Source organism: Canis aureus, chromosome 20 (assembly GCF_053574225.1).
Source record: "Canis aureus isolate CA01 chromosome 20, VMU_Caureus_v.1.0, whole genome shotgun sequence".
Classification (NCBI taxonomy): domain Eukaryota; kingdom Metazoa; phylum Chordata; class Mammalia; order Carnivora; family Canidae; genus Canis; species Canis aureus.
Window position 1 is genome coordinate 38,548,581 of NC_135630.1, and position 23,579 is coordinate 38,572,159.

General features: G+C 41.4%; 1 protein-coding gene across 7 annotated transcripts in view; it reads left to right on the forward strand.

Moving 5' to 3' along the window:
- Positions 1–23,579, forward strand: part of CCDC93 (CCC complex scaffolding subunit CCDC93) — a 101,629-nt gene that overhangs the window by 52,392 nt on the left and 25,658 nt on the right. For 6 of the 7 annotated variants that reach the window (XR_013359114.1, XR_013359116.1, XR_013359117.1 and 3 more), the window contains 6 exons: positions 10,137–10,253; positions 15,956–16,018; positions 19,578–19,651; positions 20,807–20,888; positions 21,332–21,403; positions 22,688–22,741. Coding sequence is in view for 3 of the 7 variants with exons in the window: in XM_077861426.1 (XP_077717552.1) it covers positions 10,137–10,253; positions 15,956–16,018; positions 19,578–19,651; positions 20,807–20,888; positions 21,332–21,403; positions 22,688–22,741 (462 nt within the window). In the remaining 4 variants the exon portion in view is untranslated. The remainder of the gene's footprint in view (positions 1–10,136; positions 10,254–15,955; positions 16,019–19,577; positions 19,652–20,806; positions 20,889–21,331; positions 21,404–22,687; positions 22,742–23,579) is intronic. The other variant, XR_013359115.1, reaches the window with a different exon arrangement.

A 23,579-nucleotide genomic window follows, 5' to 3' on the forward strand; every position in this document is an offset into this window, starting at 1 on the left:
TACATCCCATTCTGCCAGAAAAGAGTGACATTAGAAGTAGTTTTGGATGGATCTCTTTCCAAGGACATATATAATTAAACTTCTCATGGAGAATTAGAGGTCCAGAATTTACTGCTTGATTGTGCTATTTGCATCATATATGTATATCTTAAAGCATTAAACGTGATGATTTTTAGAATTAAATTGCCTTTAATCCTATTCCCATGTTACAATCATCTCATTTGCATATTACCTTCCAGGGTTAGTCCCACATATCCATGGTTGTTCCTAGTTGCAGCCATCAAGTATGTCTGAAAGAGGAAGGGTGATATAGTTAAAAAGACAGTGTATGAAGTTATATCTTGATTCATATCTGTCTCCTCTACTTTCCAGCTATATGATCTTGACCAATTTGCTTAATCCCTCTTTGTCCTCGTATGTCCCTCTATAAAGTGATAATAACATTACTTTGCTTAAAACATTGGGGTGAAATATGACTAAATGCCTCCAACAGTGCCTGGCACATGATAGCTATTCAGCTAATGGTCACTTTCATTTACTTTTTTATAGTCTGCATTTTTTTTCGTTTTTGTCTCATCAAATTCTGAACATTTTCCATGCTTCTAGCCTTTGCAGTTATTTGAATACTAGATAATCCATGTGTTAATACAGCCCAATTCATCAAACATTTTTCTATTGTTAGACTTTTAAGTTGTGTTTGCCGTTGTGGATAATGCTCTTGTAAACTGAGCAGATAGTTTCTGCTAAAAGGTTTACTAGGAGTTGGATGTTGGATTATGACTCTTTGTTGCTTTACAAATAAGTTGTAACAACATAAAATACTGTCAGTGATGAAAGGACTTCACCATGGCTCTACATTTCCAATGTTCATTTGTCTAACTTGCTACTTTAGTAGCTATAAAATGGCACCCGAGAGGATGGACCATGGTTCCATATTTTTGTTTGCTCTATTTTCTATTGTATAAATTATCTGTTATTCCTTGTACTCATTTCTTTTGGATATGTGGTGTTTTTCTTGAAAATTTGAATATAGTCTATATTCTAGGTTTATATATTTCTTCACGAAGTATTTCTTGGCCATTATTTTTGTATTGCTTTTCATTATAAATAAGGAATTTATACCTAAATCAGTGTATCTTTTTGTTATTGTTTGCAGATGACAGGGTTATCATTTTTCCATGGATCCAATAAAATAATCCATTATATTTCAGCTCATCTTTTCCTGATTATGTGTAATTCTTTAATTTATGTGGAATTCACTTTTATTTAATCTAAAATGGGATCCATGCTAATTTTCCTCCTCCTATCCACTACCCTAATACTATTTATTAATAATTTCTTTATACTCACATGGAGATAGCTTATTGTATTTTTGTGGTTTTTATCTAATTTAAACTGTATATGGACTCTTTATTATTTTCTTGGTTTTACTCCTAATTTTGTGCAAATTCCGTGATGAAGTTATATTTAACTTTGTTGTAGTTGTTGTTTGCTTTATTGTTTACTCTTGTTTTGCCAGTGGCCTACCACCAGAGACCACATGGAAAACACTATAGTTGAACATTTGGGTTTATTGCTGGTGCTAGTGGGGGAGGCTACTCACCAGTGAGGAGCCATACGGCATCTTAGTAAGGAGGTATTAAAAAAAGACTTACTACAGAATTTGGGCTTGTTTTAGGTGATTTGAGGGAAGGACCAAGAAAGTAGGGCTTTGTTCTGTGAACAGAATGTTTTAAGGAAGGGGAATTCTATTATAAATGAGTGTCTAAATAAATTTTATAAGATAGGAGGAAAAATTATAAAAGATGGGGTAATGAATCAAGTTTAAAGCTGTATACTCATATTAGCCTGTATAGGGGGATGTTTGGTCATTTTGGTAATTTGAAGAATGATTAGGTTTTATCTGTATTCAGACATGATTACAGAGGGGTCATGTTTTTGCCTTCATCTTCAAGACCTTGTGTGATGTTGACATTCTTTGGAATTATCTTTTTTTAACATCAGAACCCAGTATGTGCAGGGCAGCTCCCAGCAATATCAGGGCCTTGCTGAGAATGCCAGGTTGGCTCTCAATGCCAGAGACTGCTTTACTTTTTTCTCTTTGTTTGTATATTTAGTTATCTATTGCTTCATAGCAGTATTACTACAAAGGTCGTAGCTTAAAACAGCACACATTTATTATCTCACAGTCTCTGTGGGTCAGCAGTTGAGCACAGCTTAGCAGGGTTCCTTGTCTAGGACTCTCACAAGATTACAGTGAAGGTGCTACCCAGGGCTGCTGTCTTCTCTGAGGCTCACCTGGGCAGGATCCACTTCTAAGCCCATGTGTTTGTTGGCAGCATTCATTTCCTGTTGGCTGAAGTACTCAGCTCTTGCTGGCTGCCAGCTGGAAGTTGCCCTCATTCCTTGCTGACTTGTAGCCTTCCCCAACTTTGTCACTCGTTTCATCAAAGTGCATCTAGCACCTCCTCATAGGCTAGACATCACAGTTTTATGTAACGTAGCCATGTACCTGTACTCACATATATCCCATAACTTTGCTGTATTCTCTTGGTTAGAAGCAAGTCACAGGTCCTACCCCCATTCAGGGGAGGGGCTTACACAAAGGCCTGAACCCCAGGAGGCAGAGAGGTTGGTGTTTTCGTAGGGTTGTCCACCATGATGTATGTGTTTTTCACTTAATCTTACTGCCATAAATTGGGCTAATCCCAGGCACTGGTAGTTTATCCAAAATCCATACCCTTACCTTCAGGATTTTATAAATGAAGTCCTTAGAAGTGCAGATGGGATTGAGGGATGCCCAAAAGGGAAGCCATCAGAGAAACTTGAAAGAAACCCAAATTAGGCTTTAAGCAGGATGGATTTTTGCTTAGTGAAGAAAAGGGACAAGATAGTTTTGGAAGGATGAAAGAATGAAAATGATTTTGTGACCGGGGAGTGAATTGAACAGCCTGCCTGGTACAAGTTGGAGAGTTGACAAGCATTAGGATATAAAAATGTGGTAAAACACATGTGCAGGCTTCTCTTTGATTTGTAAAGTTCACAAGTTCTTATAACAGCATAACATGATACATAATCCATATGTTTCAAAGCAAGTCTCTGAGATATGTAACTCAATTGAATATAGTTCCTGTAAAGCAGCAGGGAAGAGGAATGTGAAGAAGCTCCCAGATATATAATTCATGAGTTCATGTAGGCTCTCGGCCAAGGAGCGCCATCTCCCTGTTTTTCCCTGAAGGGTAACGCCCTTCCCAGAATGTGCTAGATGAGACACCACTGTGCTTTTTGGTGTTGATGTCTAATATGCTCATTGCATTTGCATAGGGAAGGAGAGTCTATGACTGTGATTTGCAGAACACTTAAAAAGCCTGACTGTCCAAAACCCACTTCTGCTCTACTATCCCCCACTAGCTTGAGCCAGAAGAAAGGGAAGGAAGCTGAGCCAGGGAAGATGCCAGGTCCCTAGAAGGGCAAGAAGGGACTCTCCCTTAATGCCACCCACATACTAACCAACCGTGTACCATTTCAGCCACTATTACTTGACAGCCAGCTAAATCATTCCTTGGTCAACATCTCCCTGAGACAGAATCTTAGAACATTTTGTAAATTTAGAGGCACAGCTCTGTCTTAGGGAATCCAAAGAATCTATCTCCTCTGTACTAGAATTATTTCATTAATTCTCAGAGCCGTGTGTCCCCTCCTTACTATAATCCTCTGCCTCCTTCATCATTATACTTACTCATGTACAGTTGAACCTACTTGTTTACATGTACATGGACCACATTTTACTTCTCTTTGTAACCTCAGGGGCTTGCCAAGGACCTGGCAGTGTTGGTGCTCAATATGTAAGCATGTGATATTATATCCATTTTGCAGATGAAGATACTAAAGATCAGGGTGGTTCAATAACTTGTCCAGTATCACGTAGCTAAGAAGTTCTAGGTTTACATACCTAGATTGTCTGACTTTGAAACCTATCTCCTTGGCAAGGTAGAGTGTCTGTAGGGCAAAGCAGGGAAGGCCTCCTATGCCATCCTTAGTGTCTGCCTTCCAGTCTTGCAGCGACAAAGCCCTTTTAGATTCTTTTACCATACAGCTGCCTACTGTGGGCTAGGTAGAGAGAAGAAACCAGGTCATGTTGGGAACTAGCTACAGAAATAAGTAAAATGAAAATACTGTGGCCCAGGCACTCACACACAATCATATAGCTATGGAAGCTATGGAAGTTTCTGTTTGAGGTGTGTGCATGTGTTGTTTTTCATATCACTGGAAAATAATCTCCTATAACTCCTTAGACTGTCAACTTCTTGATGAATTTCAGCCATCAAAGGACTTATTTGTGGAAGGAATTTTTTTTTTCTTAATAGCTTTTGGAAATTTTCCATTCCAGCAATTAAGAAATTCTGGCACCATTGCTTCTGAACTTTTTGATTCTGAGGACCATTATCTGGCAGTTAATCCGAAGTACAGACTGTCTTGAAATTGTATCTTTTTGTAGCACGGTGGGGTGGGGGGCCATGTGGGAAGCAGTTGAGGGAGTGGAGGAGCTCAGGTAATTAGAGCTGGGTGTAGCCAAAAAGAAGTAATGGTCAGGGTATATGGTCAGGGAAGCACATACAAAACACAAAGGAAAGAAAGTCTCTAGAGAATGCACATAGAGAAACAACAACCACATGTGATGAGAGTAGATTTTGTCCCTCTCTACCATGATAATTTATATCCACTATGATGCAACCAGCAAAGAAAGAAAGCTACCTCTTAAGTTCTGCCACTTGCTAACCTGGACAGTATGCCATGTAGGAGCCTTTTGTTTGCAAATGATAGAAGCTTCTCAGAATGGGATAAGCAAAAGGGAGTTTTTATCAGCTGCCATACTAGGAGGTCCATGATTGTGAGAGTCCCAGGGACTTAAACAGCCTTGTGTCGGTCATCTCTCTACGCTTGCTTCACTCTGTCTCTCTCTCTGTTGTCACCTGGCCTATCAGTCTTCTCGCACCCTCTCCCCTTCTGTGTGTAAAGTCCTAAGGATGATCTCTCTGTTTGGCATGGCTTGGTCACATATTCCTCTGTGGGCCAATTGTTCTGGCCAGGCGGTGGCCAGCCTCTTGATTGGCATCCCATCTGGAATAAGAAAGAATAAGTGATAGTGGTCCCCCACAGGAGCTGTTATAAATCAAAGGATGCTGGGCACACACAATGGCCAGCTTTCACTCAGGGAATTTGTCTAACTAGATTGGATGAGATTGACCCAAAAGACTCAGTTGTTAATGTGTCATACACTCTCTTGTGGTAACAGTCTTTGTGTTGTTATTTCTCTACCCTAGTTTTATATTTCCAATTAGGGCTATTCCAGTTAGCTTTTTCAAACATTTATAAAGAAAATTGGTATCAAGGGCGCCTGGGTGGCTCAGCAGTTTAGCGTCGCCTTCAGCCTGGGATGTGATCCTGGAGACCTGGGATCAAGTCCCATGTTGGTCTCCCTGCATGGAGCCTGCTTCTCCCTCTGCTTGTGTCTCTGCCTCTCTCCCTGGTCTCATGAATAAATAAGATCTTTAAAAAATGGTATCATTTTGGAGATATTTAAGTCTTCAGCCTGACTTCTTTTCTGCCAGAGAACTGATAGAGTTGAGCTTCTAGATGGAGAGATTTCCTCTTGCAACAAATACCTGTTGAGCTCACACTGTGTCCTAGGCAGCATCAGATGTGGGGAGCAGGGCAGAGCCAGGAGGAAGATGTAGAGGCTGCCTCCAGGAGCTCCTAGTTAGGGGTCAGTCGACCCATAAAAACAAATTACAGAATAATAAAATCTGTCTGATCTCAAATGGATACCAGTTGCTACTTGGTTTGTGTTGTTATTTGAAGTGTCAGTATGTGCCCAAAGCAAAGTGGTTGTATATATGAAGTTAATAATTGAACTTCTCCTGATAATAAATAGGCTGAACAAATGACTTCTTAAAAATATACCCAGTTGAAGTGAAATGGAAAGGAATAATTTAAGGGGGGACTGAGGAAAGATACCACATTCCAGGGACCTTGCTGAGATTAGGAGATCATGGGAACCTTAGCAACTGGGAAACACTGACTACTTTGTTAGAAGAATCAGGCCTGAAGTAGAACCAGCAGGATTGCTAATCCATGTAGATATGAGTGTTTCTAATCCCATCAGTGACTCACCGCAGAAAAGTATTCTTACCACATTAGCATGTGGAGCTAGGAAAAAAATTCAGGACAAAGGAGGAGTTGCCCTCTTGGGAACCTGCTATGACCAAGAAGGGTTCATCAAGGTGCCAGAAACTGAAGTCCATCTGTTCAGGACAGAGAACTATATCATGAGATAGGGATCTTTCTTACTGACAGCTTTGAGACCATAGTTTAGTGGAGGGGGGAGAGGTAATATAGGAGAGATTCCTATTTTAGGAAGAAGGTTGATATGTGGATAACCTTTGGGGTCTCTTTCATTATAAAAGTATATAGTTTTAGCTAAAGTAATCATTTTTTGTTTCTCTTGGGAATTTACTATTTTGAACCAGACTAATATTATTGAATGACATTTAAATCTGGTTCCCCTAACAGTGGAAGTTGTGAATATCTGTCAATTATTAGGAAACATTGAATCTGCACTAGAAGTCGTCTTAATCCACACTGTGGTTTTGAAAGCACGTTCTTAATCTGCAATTGTTGAACAAAATTAGATTGGTTCTTTAGCCCTCCCTCCAGTGTAAACACAAATGGAATATTTATAGATGATTGGCATTCCTTGAGAGATACTGCACTTTTTAGGTAGAAATCAGTTAAGATGCCCCAAGGATTTAAATTATTTTTATGTCATGAATTTACTATAAAGTTTCCTCTCCTGTTCTCCATCTGTCCAACTTTGTCTCGTCCTTCCAGATCCAACTTTGTCATCTTTAATTTCCTTCTCACTGTAGCTCTTAGTGACCAGAATGCCAGATGCTCTAAAGACCTGTTTCTGCCTTTATTCATCTCCAGATTGCTTAACAAAAAATCTGTTTGAAAAATAGAGCTATCAGCTTTCCATTGACTAGTTAAGATTCTTCAGTTCAGCTCTAGAATAAACGATTATATCGGCACAAAAATAACTTCCTTTTAAACAAAGCACTTTGCATAGCACCATCTCTAGACTCAGAGGCAAACAAAGGAAACTACAAATCCATATGAACTATAGGCATGTTCATGTGCATATTATTTTAATTGGGCTATGGAAATGTCAGATATGGAAATGGCACTTAATGTTCTGATATTAATGTACATTACTGCTTTGCAGATTCAAATTTAAAGGACTGCACTTAGCAATGAGAATTGCTACCTATAAATAAGAGAAAAGATTTTGAAAACCCATGTCTACTCAGGGCATATATCATAACAGATACAGTAAGTTTGTATAGTGACTTCAAGGTTCTTTCTGTGCACTGTAAGTATTTTCTCTCTCTGTGTATGGTTCTCTGAATTGCTTGTCTAGTAAAAGAGTGGAATCAGAAAGAACTTTCTTCTCTCAGTGTTATATAAGGGATAGGTGGGCCCACTCCACTGACTGGAGCTCCTTGCTAATAAGGCTGTGGTTGGCACCAATATATGATTCCCAAGTGAGCCAGGCACTTTAAAGTAGTGGTTCTCAAAATTTTTAGTTTCAGGACCCTTTAAGAACTCTTAAAAACTACTGAGGTCTCAATAGCTTGCATATTAATTAATTTTACAAAGAACAATGGTAAATGCTTTATATATTAACATCAAAGCAATGATATTATCACATGACATAGGACATCTGGAAAACACTGTATAATCATGAGAGAATGAGAATGAAAAAAATGACAGTATTATCGTGAAAAAGATTTTGACCTTTAAGGCCCTTGTGAGGGTCTTGAGGGACCATGTAGCTAAAAATTAAATCTAGATAGAACGATTGTAAAGAGAGAGAAAAAAAGAAAGATAGCCAACCAGCCTGGAAACCTTATTTCCAGATATCAAGATAGATACTGATCTTCCTGCAAGAAGCATTCTTGGAAGTGAAGTCAGAGGTCTTGATTTTAAAACAAAGTTGTATGTATGTCAGGTAGGTGAAGAAGCTGGGTGGCAAATGCACTTTTCATTATCTTGGGACCTTGGCCATAAAGGCAGTTCATCAGCAGGAAAACCTGCTGAAAACTGGAGACGCCATCCAAGCCAGGTCAAAGGTGCAGAACAGCACTGAAGGAGTATGTGCTTGCCCGGACAGACTGGAGGAAGTCTGGAGGGTTAGCGAGACACTGATCCCCTGGAGCCTGCCTGCCCACAACTAAGCCTGGTCCAGAGCCACACCGGCAAGTTGGAGGAGGTCAGGATATTCAAGATAGTCCTGATATCAGGGACATAACCTGGGGTTACTTCTAATGAATGGGGAATTAATTCTATTTCAAATGTCAATAAATCATGAGCTAGAAGGCTTATGTAATTCTACCAGCTAAGTTAAATGTACTGAGGATATGCCAGAGACATGTTGGAAAATCAGTGTCCAGGAATGAGTTGTATGTTAAAACCCAAATCTGAAGATGAACTGTAAGAAAAAGCTATTAAATATATAGCAGGCCAAAATGGCCAAATTAATAGCATAATTCATGACATCGTAAAAGTAAGGAGATATAATTAGTTCATTATAATTCTGTTTCTGACAAGTGATTTGGAAATTGAGAGGGAGTGGTCGTTCCAATGCCTCCTTTTTTATACTTAAATCATTTTCAGAAACAGTTCTCCCTCCCTAGACTACAGGTGTGGATATCTTAATATGACCAAATTAATTGTATTTTTAAAAATTAACTCCAATTCCCAGAGATTCAGATAAGCTGGAGTGCATTAGTTGACATTTTCTAAAGTCCCAGGTTTCAAGGCTAGATATGTTCAATACCAAATGCTTAGTTTTTCTAGTTCCTTTATGGCCCATCAGTCCAGGAGATGGAAAGCGATGTTCCTTACTGTTTTATGCAGCCGTATCCTGCTGGTTGTTCCCCACCTCTGGAACCATTAAGCCGCAAAAACTCATCATTTGTTAGTAGTGCTGCTGAATTATTCAGGGAGATCCTTAACCAAAATAAATGGTGACTATTCCATCCAATTTCTCCTCTTCCCTACTTTCCCATCTCTTTTCCCCTTGGGCAAATCTTCCAGACTTTCAAGCTTATGATCACTTTTAAAACAGGCAGGGAAAATTGAATATCCAAATAGTTGTGTTGCATTTGGGCAGTGCTTAGTCTGAAACATTTTTTTACTTCCAGTAAAAAATGGAAATGTGGAAATGGGCATTTGTTTAATAGCGCTCATCTAAGCTTTTTTGTGATCATCTAAGAAGTATTGAAAGGACTCCTGTTAGAATAAGATTGACCTTTTAATTTGTCTTGAGGTTGATGTTTGTATTCAGTGTCCATACCAAGCTACCTCCTCTTTTGCATGGTTTCTCAGTGCTGTTGCTGCATTTACCCAGAAATCTCTCCCTTTGAGTCCTGACAGATCTCAGCTTCCTGCTCAACCCTTTTTCTCCCTCCCCTCTTCACATTCGGTTCAGGAATCTCCTACTGGCCAGTCAGCATCTTCCATCCTTCTCAAATCTATCCTCTGTGAACACCAAAGAGAGGAAATAAGAAATGGTTAAAAGGCAATGGACCCACAGATGGGGAGAAATAAGTCAATAGGCCATTGCTTTTCATTATAAATGCTCCAGACAGTTAAACTTTTTGATCATATACTTATAGTACTTCAGTGAAAGTGAATCATTTCATCATTCTTGATCACTCCAGAGTGGTCTTACAAAAATATTGATATGACCATGTTATTCTTCTATTTAAAACCCTTTGATGGTGCCTATTGCCTATATGATACCAATGTAACTACAGTTATATATTCGTCTGCTTCTGCACACACTGTTCTCTCTGCCAGGAATGTAGGTTCTGTTTGTAAGGATCTTGGTCATTGTGTCAGAATCTTTTATCTGGACATGAGTTTTGCATAGGACCCCATGGCTGCGCTGGCTTAGTCGTGACAGGCTGCTGAGTAGTGCTCTGCCCAGGTGGAGCAGGGATGGGTCGGTCTTATGTACACTGAGGTAGGCTAATTAAATCCTTTGGGCTTACTCTCCCTGTTTCCCACAGCAGTCTGAGCTGTCAGCCGAAGAAAGTCCAGAAAAATTAGGAACCTCCCAACTACATCGTCGAAAAGTCATCTCCTTGAACAAACAGATTCTGCAGAAGACCAAACATCTGGAAGAGGTTGGTGTTTTCTTTTTAGATTTTAATTCAAATAAAATGAAACTATTTTTCAAGGGAGAAACTAGTGAAGGAGTGAAGATCTTCATGTTAGAATGAAGGCTCAAGAACAGGAGTTAGCATACGGCAGCCCTTGGACCAATCCAGCTGCCATCAGTTTTCATAAGTAAGGTTTTATTGGATACATGCACATCCATTTTCTGTGACTGCTTTCAAGCTCCAGGGGCAGCACTAAGTAGTTGCAGCAGAGACCATGTGGCCCAGAAAGCCTAAAATATTTATTATCTGGCCCTTTCCAAATGTGGCTCACGAAACCTAAAATATTTACCATCTGGCCCAAACTGAAAAAATTTGCCAACCTCTGTTCTAGAAGATCATAATACAAGAATAACATTTATTGATTCACAAATGTTCACTGAACACTGCTCTATGCTAGGCACAAAACTAGCTGTGGAGATGAATGAAGAACAGGTTATCCCTGCTTTCAAGGATCTTAAGGTAGCACTGAGCGAACATATAATAAACAAATACATCACATACAACGTCATTTAATTATAGCTGTAATAAGTGCTTGAAGGAGATGTCTAGGAGGCTAAAGTGAAGAGACTTGACTTCAGCTGAAAAGATGAAGAGGTGTTTGCTGGGGAGGAAGTCTATGGAAAGTATGTGGGGGCTTAGGTGGGAATTTATGGAACAACATGAACCAAGACTTGGGAGAGGAAGGGTGCTGTCCAATTTCTGTTTTGTGGCTAGAGAATCATGAATGATGCAGTTGGTTGGCAAAGTCTGATCAAACCGGACCTCCTAAGCCCTGATAAGATCACTGGAAGCCATTGGAAGGTTTAAGTAAGGGAGTGGCATGATCAGATCTGCATGTTTCATATACCATTCTGTTTGCTTTTTGAGCATGAATTAATTGAACTAACCATTAGGATGCTGATCCAATAGTCTAGACTGTTGATGGATTTCCACAAATGAAGGAAACAAGATCATTTTTAAGGGCATGTTAGGGCATGGTATTCTGTAACCTTGGTGATGGATGGAACTATTTTAGGAAGACCTCCCTGTATTCATTCCGGAAAGTAGACATGAGAGACAACTATGGAGTTTGACTCAGAAACGGTCAATACAGGATAAAAAGTTGTTACATGCTTTAGTTCCATTGGCAATAAGCTTTAATTAATTAGAAAAGCACATGTGGCAGAAGATTATGGGAATGAATATGGCTTGATTTCCAAAAATATGTGCCACTTGATGTTTTGAACTTGTATATTTTTTACGTTTCCAAGTCCCACCTATTCAAAAGATGTTAATACATCAAATGGTCTTGCTCATTTTTTGTTTGAATTTGTTCTATTAGAATTTGTTCTACCATAGTTGAACAAAACGGTTGGTTTTACCAAAATGCCCTGGATCATAAGCAAAACAAAGATGCAAGGATTGACTGTGTCTTGATTTCAGTTTGATAATTTATTTAGACATTTTAATTCTTAGCTCAGAGCTTATTACTCCTGACCTTTGCCATTGTGATAAGAACCTGAAAGTGATTGGTTCAAAAAAAGCTCATCACAGAATCAAGATGAGCATGAACCAAGGATGATGCTTCTTTACCATAATGTCTTTATCCTCATGAGATAGGATAGTTTTGAAGATACTGCAGACCCCTTGAGCCCAAAGTACCTGAGCATGAAAAGATGTTTCTCTCCCATTTAAATTTTGGGAGAAAAAGTGCTAAACTTCATTGCAGTGGCAGTCCTGGAATATTCTTAGTTCAGCTGAAAGGGCAGTCCTCTCTGACCCTTGGGTCTATTCTGCAGTTGGTCCAGAACTGTGTTTACCATGAGCCTGTTATTTTTCGAGCACACTGCCTATATGTTGCACACTCTGTGATTATTGCTGCAAGTAGTGCTGTTAAGGATGACCAGCATGTGCAGTAGTCCCTGGCCACATAACTAGCTACCTGGATGAGGAAAATGAGATAGGGAGGAAGAGATTTGCCCAGGGTCACATATCACCTATGAGTTAGGGGGTCTCAGATGATGATAAGAAGAGAGAGCTCTTCAAGGATGAAATGAAAATATAAACAGGAATGCACTTTTGATGAACCAAAGCTTTATGCAGATATAAGGAATGAAAGATTAAAAAGTTTCTCAAATAAGTGTAGAGGTGAATGTTTTATAAAGATTAAATTTTTGTCAACACTTTTTTCTGAAAGTGATTTGAGCTAGCCAGATAACTTGCTAATAAACCCATTTTAATTTGCACCATCCAATCAAAAAAAAAAGCATTTTTGTCAACACTTTTTTCTGAAAGTGATTTGAGCTAGCCAGGTAACTTGCTAATAAACCCATTTTAATTTGCACCATCCAATCAAAAAAAAAATTTTGCAGCCACTGAACTTTGTTACTAAGGTTTAAATTTGAATTTGCTCCTTTACAAAAGGTTGCCTTTTCCTAAGTTTGCCCTTCTACAAAAAAGTTGCTTACCTCTGGGCTTGCTGGTCTGCAGAGTTCTTCACCTTCTAGTAGTTTCTGAATCTGCCAGTGGTTACAGGGGCAGCAAACAAGCCTCTTGTGCAAGAATCCAGGTTCCTGGAGCTTCAGCCCCAGCTCCTTCCCCCGCCACCCTCCTGGACTGCCTCCCTGGCCACCTCACCCAGCCCTGTACGTCCAAATCACACCCACTTCTTGTGGGCCGCTGAACAGCAAGTCATCATGAGAGAGCATATATTCCACACCTGTGTGTGTGTGTGTGTGTGTGTGTGTGTGTGTGTGTGTGTGGTCTGCCACATGCATTTTTTTTGTCTCTTTCAATTTTTAATAGCTTCAGCCACTTAAAAAAAAAAACTTATAGGTATAATACAAGCTCACTGTAAATAAACCAAATAATGTAGAACTATATAAAGATAAAAATGAGGGACACCTGGGTGGCTCAGTGGTTGAGCACCTGCCTTCAGCTCAGGGCGTGATCCTGGAGTCCCGGGATCAAGTCCCACATCAGGCTCCCTGCATGGAGCCTGCTTCTCCCTCTGCCTGTGTCTCTGCCTCTCTCTCTCTCTGTGTCTCTCATGAATAAATAAATAAAATCTTAAAAAAAAAAAAAGATAAAAATGAAAGTTCCCCCCCCCCCAAAAAAAAAGTAAGTCTCCTTTTCTCTTTGGAAAAGCCACTGTTTGGAGACCTTTGCAAACACTTATATTTGTCCATTCACCTGGAGAGAATGTGTTGTCGGACTACAAAATCTAGGTTGTTTTTACTTATTCTATTATAGATATCTCTCTGTCAGTAATAATAATGGCTAATACGGACTTTTTTTTACTAAGTAATTACAAAGTACTTTTCAAAACTAACTCAGTCTTTTCACACAACATCCTTCTAGAGGAGGTACTACTATTATCCTCATTTTATGAATAAGGAAACTGAGACACAGAAATGTAGTAGTTTTGCCTGTGACCACACAGCTTACTAACAGTGAAACCAAACTTTTGAATATACAGATGTACCTCATTGTTTTGAATTGACTGTATAGTATGACATAGTGTGTATGTACTATAATTTACTGCACCTGTCCCTTCCCCTGTTCATGGGTATATAGGTTGTTTCAGGGTTTTCCCCCACAACTGCAAATCTGTGCTACCATGAACATCTTTGTACAGTTGCCTTTGTGCAAATATGTAAGTATTTGTGGAAGATAGATTTTAGAAAGTGGAAGTGCTAGGTCAAAATATATGCATTTTCTATTTTCCTAGAAACCAGCCAATTATTCACCAGTCATTTTACCCATTTATACTTCTACCAGTAGTGTATGAGAGAATCCAAAACCTTTAAATCCAAGAACTCCTGTTCCAAAGTCATACAGGTGGAAAGCAACCAAGATGCACTCATGGCCTCAGTGACAGCCGCAAGGAGAGTCCTAGCCCAACCAAGAAATGGGAGGAGGGGCAAAGCAAGAGAAGGAGTAAAGAGTATCTTGTGGTCTGACAAGGGAATGTGCTGTGGAGGCATAGACTGGAACAAAGCTAGTAGGTAGCTGAGCAGAAACCTGAATTGAGGGGGGAAAGGGGAATCAAGAGAGGGAATGGTAACCTGCTGCTAATTTGGGGGGTAGGTCTAGGGGTTAATGATGAAGAAGAAAATGGGAGTAGGACAATCATGAAGGATTCCAGCAAGATGAAAAGTAAGCTAAGCTGTTGGTATATCCCCTGTTTGAGAAAAGATGGCCCCATGAACAGATAGATGAGAGCTCTTATTAGTTAAATTAATTAAAGAGAAGAGATGAGTCTTCCCTTCTTAGCAAGCTATGTCCTTACCAAGATCCACCCACATGAGTCTTTGTTGTGAAGCCGTCCTTAGACTCCCCAATGAGACAGACTTTTTCCTTGGGCCTCCCCTGGGCCTGGCTCTGCCCCAGCTAGTCTCATACTCTAATCCCCGGTTTACTGGTCCACATCCTTGCCGGCAAGGACTGTGTCTCGTTCATCAACTCCTCCCACACACCTCATGTGAGCGGAGCATTCAGTAGATGTCAGATGGGCGGCTGGGTGGGTGCATTCATGAGAGGTGGGCAGGAATATGGGAAATGACAGGACCCCTTCCTGGAGCCACAAAAGAACTTAAAGAGTTCAACCGCTCATATTTCAAGAGAAAAACTCTCCACAAATATTCTTCTCTACCAGTTATAAGTAAATGAAAGTCTCATCGCACAGATGGCCTCCTTTGCAAAGGGAAAAGCCAGAGCCCACCTGCTCCCCTCCTTTATCACTTTTGCTCTCTACTTCAGTTGGCTTCTTGATAGGCCATGTTGGAAATGTAACCATCAGTCATGAAGACTAACTAGAAGCATGGTTTAGAAGCAATGATTTCTGAAGGTGGCATAATTCTTAATGGGTTGCTTACATGTTCAGGGATGGGGCAAGGTATTTTGAAGCAATCACTGAGAGTCTGGATAAGATTTCTCATTGTTAATTTTTACACAGGTAATAGCCAGAGTCTGATGTCATTTTCTGCCCCTTCCCCTTTTCAAAAGTGGAAATGTACAAACCCTTTGAGCTTTTGATTAGTTTTCAGATTTCTAAAAGTTCACAAACAGCACAAGGATATATCTTTTAGTGAGGAAAAGAGAAATGACATTTTCCTGATGTCAGTTTACAATTTTTTAACTTTGAACAGTAAAAGTAAGTCATTTTCTATCTCTTAGTGTTGAAGTCCTGAATTCTGTCTTCAATCTCAGATTGTTGTCAACCAGTTGTATTCTGTGCCAGAATCCCGGGTGCTGAAATGCAGTTTATATTCTGAGTACGGGAACATTGGTTAAGTGAACGGACTATAGCTGTACAGAAAAGTCAGACCTGGATTCGAATCCTGGCTTTATCAGTTAACAGCTGTGAAACTTCCCTTGAGTAACTTAACCCCTCTGAGTCTTTATTTGCTCATCTGTAAAACAAGAAAAATGTCTTCTTCCATCAAATATAGGGATTTAATGATAGGATTTATGCAGAGTATCTAGTTTGTCACCTAACATGTAGTTGCTCCTAATTATATGAAGTTTTTTTCACTTGTCATTGGCAGCCGTTCTGAAATTCCCCCATTGGCTCAGTTAAATCTGTTGAATTCACATTTTCCCATCTGTGATATGGGAACACCACCCACAGCTGTGCTGTTGTGAGGATTGAATGAGAGCAGGTATCTTTTCCCTTTCTTTTACAGCTGCAGGCAAGTCATACCAGCCTACAAGCCAGATACGATGAAACAAAGCAAACTCTGACAGAGGTGAGTAGATTTTCAGAACCGCTTTTGACCTGCACCACTAATGGAATGCCCTGTGTCGTCAGTCTGTGTGGAGGAGTCACCGTCCCCTTCTCAGGACACAGGGCCACCTGGGGATGCAGGACAAACACATGGTGGTAGTCCACGACCCCTGCCAGCAGTTTATCCATGCTGCCATGTTTAAAAGCTTCTGATCTTGGCAGGAGACCTTGCCATGGGCCCTGAGGCCCAGGAAGGGCTTTCTGAAGGAGGGCAGCCTGATGGGCAGAGCGAGGACTACACAGAGCTTGAAGTTCTGCCCACGGAAAGTGGGCCCTGCTCCTCTACAGCCTACAAACAGCAGATTGTAGAGTATCTTCAAAATACTGAAGTCCTAAAGAATGAGAAGATTTCTTTTTATAAGATAAGAGAACTATAGAGGGCTGTAACTGATTGTTCAGGATTGCTGGTTTTCTCCTCCACGGAATGGGGAGGGTCTCAGGAGGAGGAGGGTTTGAAATGGGTGCATTTCAAACCACATGATCTCTCTAACCTGGATTTCGAGTGTGCCATCTCCCATCAGCATTACAGTGTTGTTTACCTCCCACTTCTCACTGCCTAGGCAACCAGGCCAGGGAAACAAATGCTTTTGATGCCAGCTCTGTCAGGAGGGAAGTGGAGATATTTCTGTCTCATGTTTCCATAGAAAGCTATCCTCATCTGGATCTGGAAAGCTCTCCTCATTGTGATTTTGGTACTTGAGCTCTGGCTGTCCTCTACAAGGGCCTCATGCCGGGGCGGGGGGGGGCTTGTACTTTGTGAACCATATGGAAACAGGACTGATCTTCAAAGGCCTCTCTGAAACTAAGGCAGTCCCCTCTTCTCTTTAAATTTCACATTCTTGTTTCTGTAGCAGTATGTAACACTCAGTTCACTGCCTTGCTGTCAGCCTGACAAAACTTTTTAATTCTGACCTGGGCTAGTCACTTCAGTTCTTGTCGGAATGTTTGAAAAGGGCAGGCAAAAGAATGAGAGTGAGAATGAATTTTTTTTCCTTCTTTCCAGAGATGTCTGTGTTGCATTTGGACAGAGGAGCTTTCTTTTACAGTGTTCGGGGGCTACATTCCTATGGGTTGGATGGCAGACTCCTGGGGTGGAACCCCTGCTGTTGTCTAAATGTTAATGCCACAGAGTGCCTGGCATGAAGTTTGCCAAGTCATGGATCAGTCTTTGTATGACCATCTGGGAAAGATTACAAGCAACACGTCTTGATATCAATTTTCTAAGACAGCTACATGCCTTAGGATATAAATCCTAAGTGGCTATGAAGTAATTTTCTTTGTATTAAACACTAAATCAGGTATTTGTTGAGCTCTTTTCATGTGCTGGAAAGGTAGGGAATGTAATTTAAGTCGACAATAGGAGATAGTCTTATCCTCAACAAATAACAGCAGTTTACTGGGCCACGTGTGCCAGGTGTGCTCTGGGCACCTCACTTGTATGGTCCCCTGACCTTCCGTAACAATGCTAGCAGTGCGGGTAGCATCCCTGTTCTGCAGATGGGGACACAAAGCCATGCACAGGGTGCCAGAATCCCAGCACTGGCTGTCTGGCACCTGAAGACCTCTCCAAGAGCTCACTATCCAGTAAGGCAGTCATACTAAGTCCCATCTAGGAAAATGGGAAGATGTCCCAAACTTCATGTTCAGCAACTTCTGAAGTAGCCTGACTGGTCAGAACACTGAAGACCAGACCCCCAAATAAGTAATGAACCTCACCTTTGGGCCTCAGCCTCCTTACCTGTTCAAGTCAAGGATTGGGCAAAACGAGCACTCTGACCTCTCTCCCCCCAGTGTGCCCTGGTTCACCTTCTCAGCGATACCTGCCCTCCCAGGGTAACCTGGTGGCACTGAAAAATAGAGAAGACATTGAGTAAAGTAAAGGCAAGGAAGGCCAAGGACAGGTGACAGCACATGACACCTGCAAGGAGACTGTGTGCCCGTATATTGGTGGGCTCCCCGGTTCTAACCTGTCCACTTTTCAATTTCAGCAATCACAACTTGAATTTCCCATGTGTGAGGTTGATTCTTTGTAGTATATGCAATATTCTCTCCCATTTCTCTAAGGGCATTAATTGTGTTTCAAGTTTTTCTTGATCTATAAACCATTTCTTCAGATCAAAATTCATTTGTTCAGTTTTCTTTCTCATTTGTGGTTTTATCTTTCTTCAGATGTTTGATAATTCTTGGTGGTATGCTTATCTTTGATTCTGAAACTTCCTGTTACCAACTGTGTGGATTCTCTAACCATTTCATGCAGCCTGCCCCATATGATTATTCTGGAAGGGTGGTTGTACTGTTGGCTGAAATCAGCCAGTAGTAAGTGGTACTTGGGGCCTGGGCACTCCACCTTTTTCCTGGATCTTGCTGATTCTGGGAGCCTGCCTGCCTCTGGGGTTTGAACTCCAGCTCTCAGTCAGGGGAGCCAGGCTTCACTGCATAGCTCAGCTGGCTCTCCTACTGAGATGCCAGCCCTGCAGACATCCTTTCTGTGTCTACTGATCCTACACAGCAGGCCTCCTCAGCCCTTCCTCTCTATTGGCCATCTTCTTGTCCCTAAGGTACCTGCTTCTGTGTTTGAGGGTAATTGAGTTTTTTTAAGCCTTGAGGCAAGAAGGGTTGATTGCACCTTCTGCTCTTCTGTTTTCAGCTAGTTCCCTTGGAGGTTTTTTGACTTTTTTTTTTTTGGAGTGGTAACATAATTCACAGGGTTCAGAATTCAAGAAGTACAAAGGTTATATCACTGTAACCCAACTATATAGTGACCATCTCCAGAGGGTAATCAGTCTTTTGTGATTCTTTTCAGAAATACTATATGCAGATACAAGTAACATATATATCCATTATACATGTATACATTCAGTGTACACATTCCCTTACACACCTTGGAAAAACATGGAATCGATGTTTTTTATACATTCTTCCAGCTAACAGTAGATACTAGAGATCATCATAAAAGAACTGCTCTATTCTTACTTTTTTTTTTTAGCAGCTTCACATTCTGTGATACCACTGTATACCTTAAAAATGGAAATCTGAATTTCTTTAAAATTTCTTTTTTAAAACCCTGACTCAAAAAAAAGAAAGTGAAATTATTCAAGAAGATGGATTTAACCCTGCCCCTGCTAATAGCCATGACAATGGTATTGGGGAATTTCAACCAGGTCTGTCTCTCATAGCCTCATTTTATTTCCCCCTGCCTACAGATCTGCCAGAAAGCACCTGCTCTCAGCATCACTTTTGGCTTTCCACCCATTTGCTGTTGTGATTTAAAGCTATTGCCTAGGTTTCTTTTACCAACAGAATGTGTCTAAACGGGTCTGATTTTGACCTTACCATGTTGTACTCCCCACCCCCATCCTATTTCTCTTGTCCACCTATTTACTCAGTGTACAGCCAGGTCCGGTGAGCTTGGCCAGCTGCCAGAAGTGGGGCACAGATGTGAGTCGAGGGAGGGAGGACAGAAGTTCTCACTCTTCTGTCCTCCAACTCCCTACCAATAGCACCTCCTTTCTCTCCCTCAGCTGAAGAGTTACAGTGAGAAACTGGACAAAGAACAAGCAGCCCTGGAGAAGATAGAATCCAAAGCTGATCCAAGGTAAGAGGTTTCAGCATGTTTATTTTCTCCTTGAAGAAAGTAACTCTGTCAGTGCCTCGTGGTTTATTTTGTTTGAGCACAGGACTAAGGAGCCAAGGATCATTGCTTCCACCCCCATGCAGGTCATTTCCTTTCACACGCCTGAGCCACGCCTGGTCACTCCCCATTGCTTGAGCACATGCCAACATGTTGGGCTGCACTGAGCCGGCCACCTCCTTCTCCTGATTCCCCTTGGGAGCAGAAGCAGCACACTTTTAGCTTTGCTTTTGCTTTTTTTATTTTTCTGTTTTTAAGAGCCAAATAGTACATTCACAAAAGGCATGTCAGCCCTGTACCCAAGCCACCCAGGTCTCCTCCCTGGAGTCAACCCTTGCTACCAGCTTTTTTACTGGTAACACTTCAGCCCTGCCTCTTTGGATTAAAGGTACAGTTTTGTGGGTTGTTGGGTTTTTTGTTTTGTTTTGTTTTAAACCAAGAAACAGCTGCTGGGCTTTTTTTTTTTTTTAATTAATCGTCTTTAACAACTTAAATTACACATAAGACACACTTACATTTGACCTTTTTTAGCACCAAAACAGTTAGGTGGTTAAGTATCACTCACTTGAATGATACTTTACATCATAAAAAGCTTCAGACACAAATTCGGCAGTCCTAGATTTGAAGGACATTTTTAGCAAAGAAATACCCACAGATTACTTGGCTTTATAATTAGAAACCCTTCTTTCAGGATAGAGAGCAAAGTACTGTCAAATACTTGACATTTATATTTTCAAATTAATTCTTTTAATGACCCTGAGCAATTTGTTCCCTTTTTATGGAAATTAGAAATGGTTTGTGATACTGTCTGTGTTCTGAGTACTGTTGAATAATCAATGCCAAGGAGATCCAGGACTCTTGAAACTCATTGATGTTTCTGCAGTTGACATTTTAATTCTGGATTCTGTGACGTTTGTTTGTTTGGATGTGGCCTGATGGACTTGGATATATAAATGAGTGATAATGTCAGTTAAATGGTAGTCATTATCATTTATGGAGAACCCATTAGACACCCTTGGGAGAGACAAAGGAAATTAAAAGCTGGGGACTTGGTTTTAGCTGTGATTCATAAAATCATAACGGCTTTCCATATGTCATTGTTTGGTCTTCTCTCTTTAGTATCCTGCAGAACTTGAGAGCACTCGTAGCCATGAATGAAAATCTGAAAAGTCAGGAACAAGAGTTTAAAGCACATTGTCGAGTAAGTGTTGCCTGATGTCAGCAGACCTTGAACCAAGACTCATGTGAAATCTCTTACCTTACTTCCACTTGTCCTGTCATGGCATCCTACTCAGGTGCCTTCGAAAAAGTAGATTCATGGAGCAGCTCTGTCAGTTGCCTAAGATGAATAGGGTGCTATAGTAAGTGCCCCCCCAAGGGCACTGGAAGTGAGTTAGATTAGTGACTGGGCATGCCAGACTCCAAATTGAGAGCACAGTCTAACAAACACTGTTTTCTGATTTATAGACATACATATATTTAAAAGTCTTATTAAGTGTGAAAGAATAACACCATGTGAACTAGGGCTGTCCTGTAAACATGGGACAAGCCCTTGCTCCTGGTGGTCCAGCAGAGGGCTGGTGCAGGCACAAGTCCATTTACTAGCTTGTCTGAGTTTTGTAAATGTTCATTTTGCTTTTAAAGGAGGAGATGACACGGCTGCAACAGGAAATTGAGAACCTGAAAGCTGAGAGAGTGCCAGGCGGAGATGAAAAGGTAAGTTCAGGCTCTTAGAGGAGTCTTCGAGACTGTTAGGTGCTGTTGTGCCTTATTGGTGGAAGGATTTCTGGAGGACTACCCAGCAAAGAGACTGATGCTAAAAAGGACCGGCTAGTTTCCCATAACCTGGGCCTGTGAACACACATTTCTTAACTGTTTCCATCACAGGATTTTCTTAGGTTTCCATCCCTCTCTTTTCTCTTGCAAGGGTGGGTAAAAGGCAGGTAAATGTCTGCGGGGCATGCACAGCAGACAGGAATAACTAAATTCCAAGCCTGACCTTTCCCACCACTTAGGGAAGGAGTATTTCTAAGAACCTTCTGAGCTCAGTTTCCTGTGCAGCCTGTTCTCTAATTGTTGTACCAATTAATTCATTTCATCCTCCTCTCCTGCCTAGGGACATGTTCCACCCCTGAAAGGCAGCAAGCAGTAAGCAGGAAATAAGATCTAGTGTCAGAGCTCCAGCAGCACCGGAGCATTACTGAACTGAACACTTCAGACCAGGTGCCCTCAGGACAGGACAGAGGATTTGCTCTTCCAAGGAGCTAGTGTGAATTGCTATTAAAAGTTAAGTTAAAACACAGGCCAGAAAGAAAAGCATTTCTCTCACCAAATAAGATTGTAGGGATTACCATTTTGTTTTCCCTTCTCAAAGCTCATTTCCTGAGAGCCTTGTGCAGAAGCTGTGTGAGCTGGACGAGGCCTCAGGGTGGCGCGTTGGCCGAGCCCTCTGCCTTGAGAACTCCACCTCAAGGCTCAGGGAGGGGAAAAGACCGATTCAGACCAAGCAGCACCCATCCACATGCCCTCCGCTCGGGGACCCTGACCCTGGCTGTGCAGGACATATGTCTTGGAGGTGCCTCAGCAGTGGTAGGACAGGACTAGCATGGAGTCTTAGCAGAGTCTGGCTGAGCAGGACAGTGGTGCCCCGGGACCATCATCACACACATAGCCAGCCTTTCTGGTTGTTTCTAAAACTTCGAGCCTTTGGGTCTCAAATCAGCCCGTCAGCCTCTGAATTTGTACAAATCAGACTTTCAAGATCCTATTCCTCTTCTTAGCAACCACATCTTGTTAGAGGGACTATTACATCCAAAGACAGTTGCAGTTTAGCTTGTTCATGTGTGACACACATTTAAGAACAATTTAAAATCTGGGGCCCAAAGAGGTGGTCAGTGAACTAACTCCCACCCCACCCACACCCCTTCCTACATGCAGAACCACAGCTTCTGTCCCATTTGCCTTACTCAGTCAAGTGTTCATTACTTTTCATCATTTCAGACCCTGTCTGCTGGAGAGCCACATGGTACCCTAACCCCTGTGATGACTCATAATGTAAGTACCAACCCATTCTCAGGACTGCCATTGTCCTCTGTGGGAGTGGCAACCAACTTTGTACCCTCCCCTGACACTTTCTCATGCCTACTTTAATTTTCTCTGTGACCACCACTTCGTGTGCAGACTTTCAGGGGCACTGTCTCATTGTCCTCACAGAGCCCCTCAGATGGAAGCAGGTTCTCCCCAGGGATGGCCCTGAAGGCCACCATTCTGGTGGGTTTTCTCCCAGCACTTTGTGTGAGCATTCTCTGTCTGCTCTGGCATCTCAGCTGAGGAGAGGAGAAGCCTGCATTGGCCACACATGCTGGTCACAACACATAGGCTGTTGTGAGGGGTGGGGGTGGGGCAGGGGGGAAAACTCTCTTTTGTACTTTGTTCCAAGGTCCACAAACTGTAAAGGGCCAAATAGGAATTATTTTCAGCCTTGTATGCCAACCCCACTATAGCACCCATGCTCAGTATATAAATGAAAGAACATGGCTATAAAACTTTATTTACAAAAATAGGCAGTGAGGTCATTTTGGCCCAAGAGTTGTATGGTTTAGCTCACGGACAGTAGTTTGCTGACCCCTGTTGTGAGTTAAACCAGTGCTCCCAGAACTCCAACAAACATCCAGGAGAAAGAAAAAAAAGCAAAAGGAGGAAGAGCAAAGCAGGACAGCCTGTAAACATTTGCCTTTTTTAATGTTTGCCTCTTCCCTTTGTCCCCTCAGACTCCACTAGAGAATGAGCTTCAGGACTCCTGTAGTACAGTCGTTGGGTTGGTGTGCAGCCGAGCCCTGTGGAGGAGGCTGACTGTGCGTGTGTGTGTGTGTGTGTACGTGTACACACACGT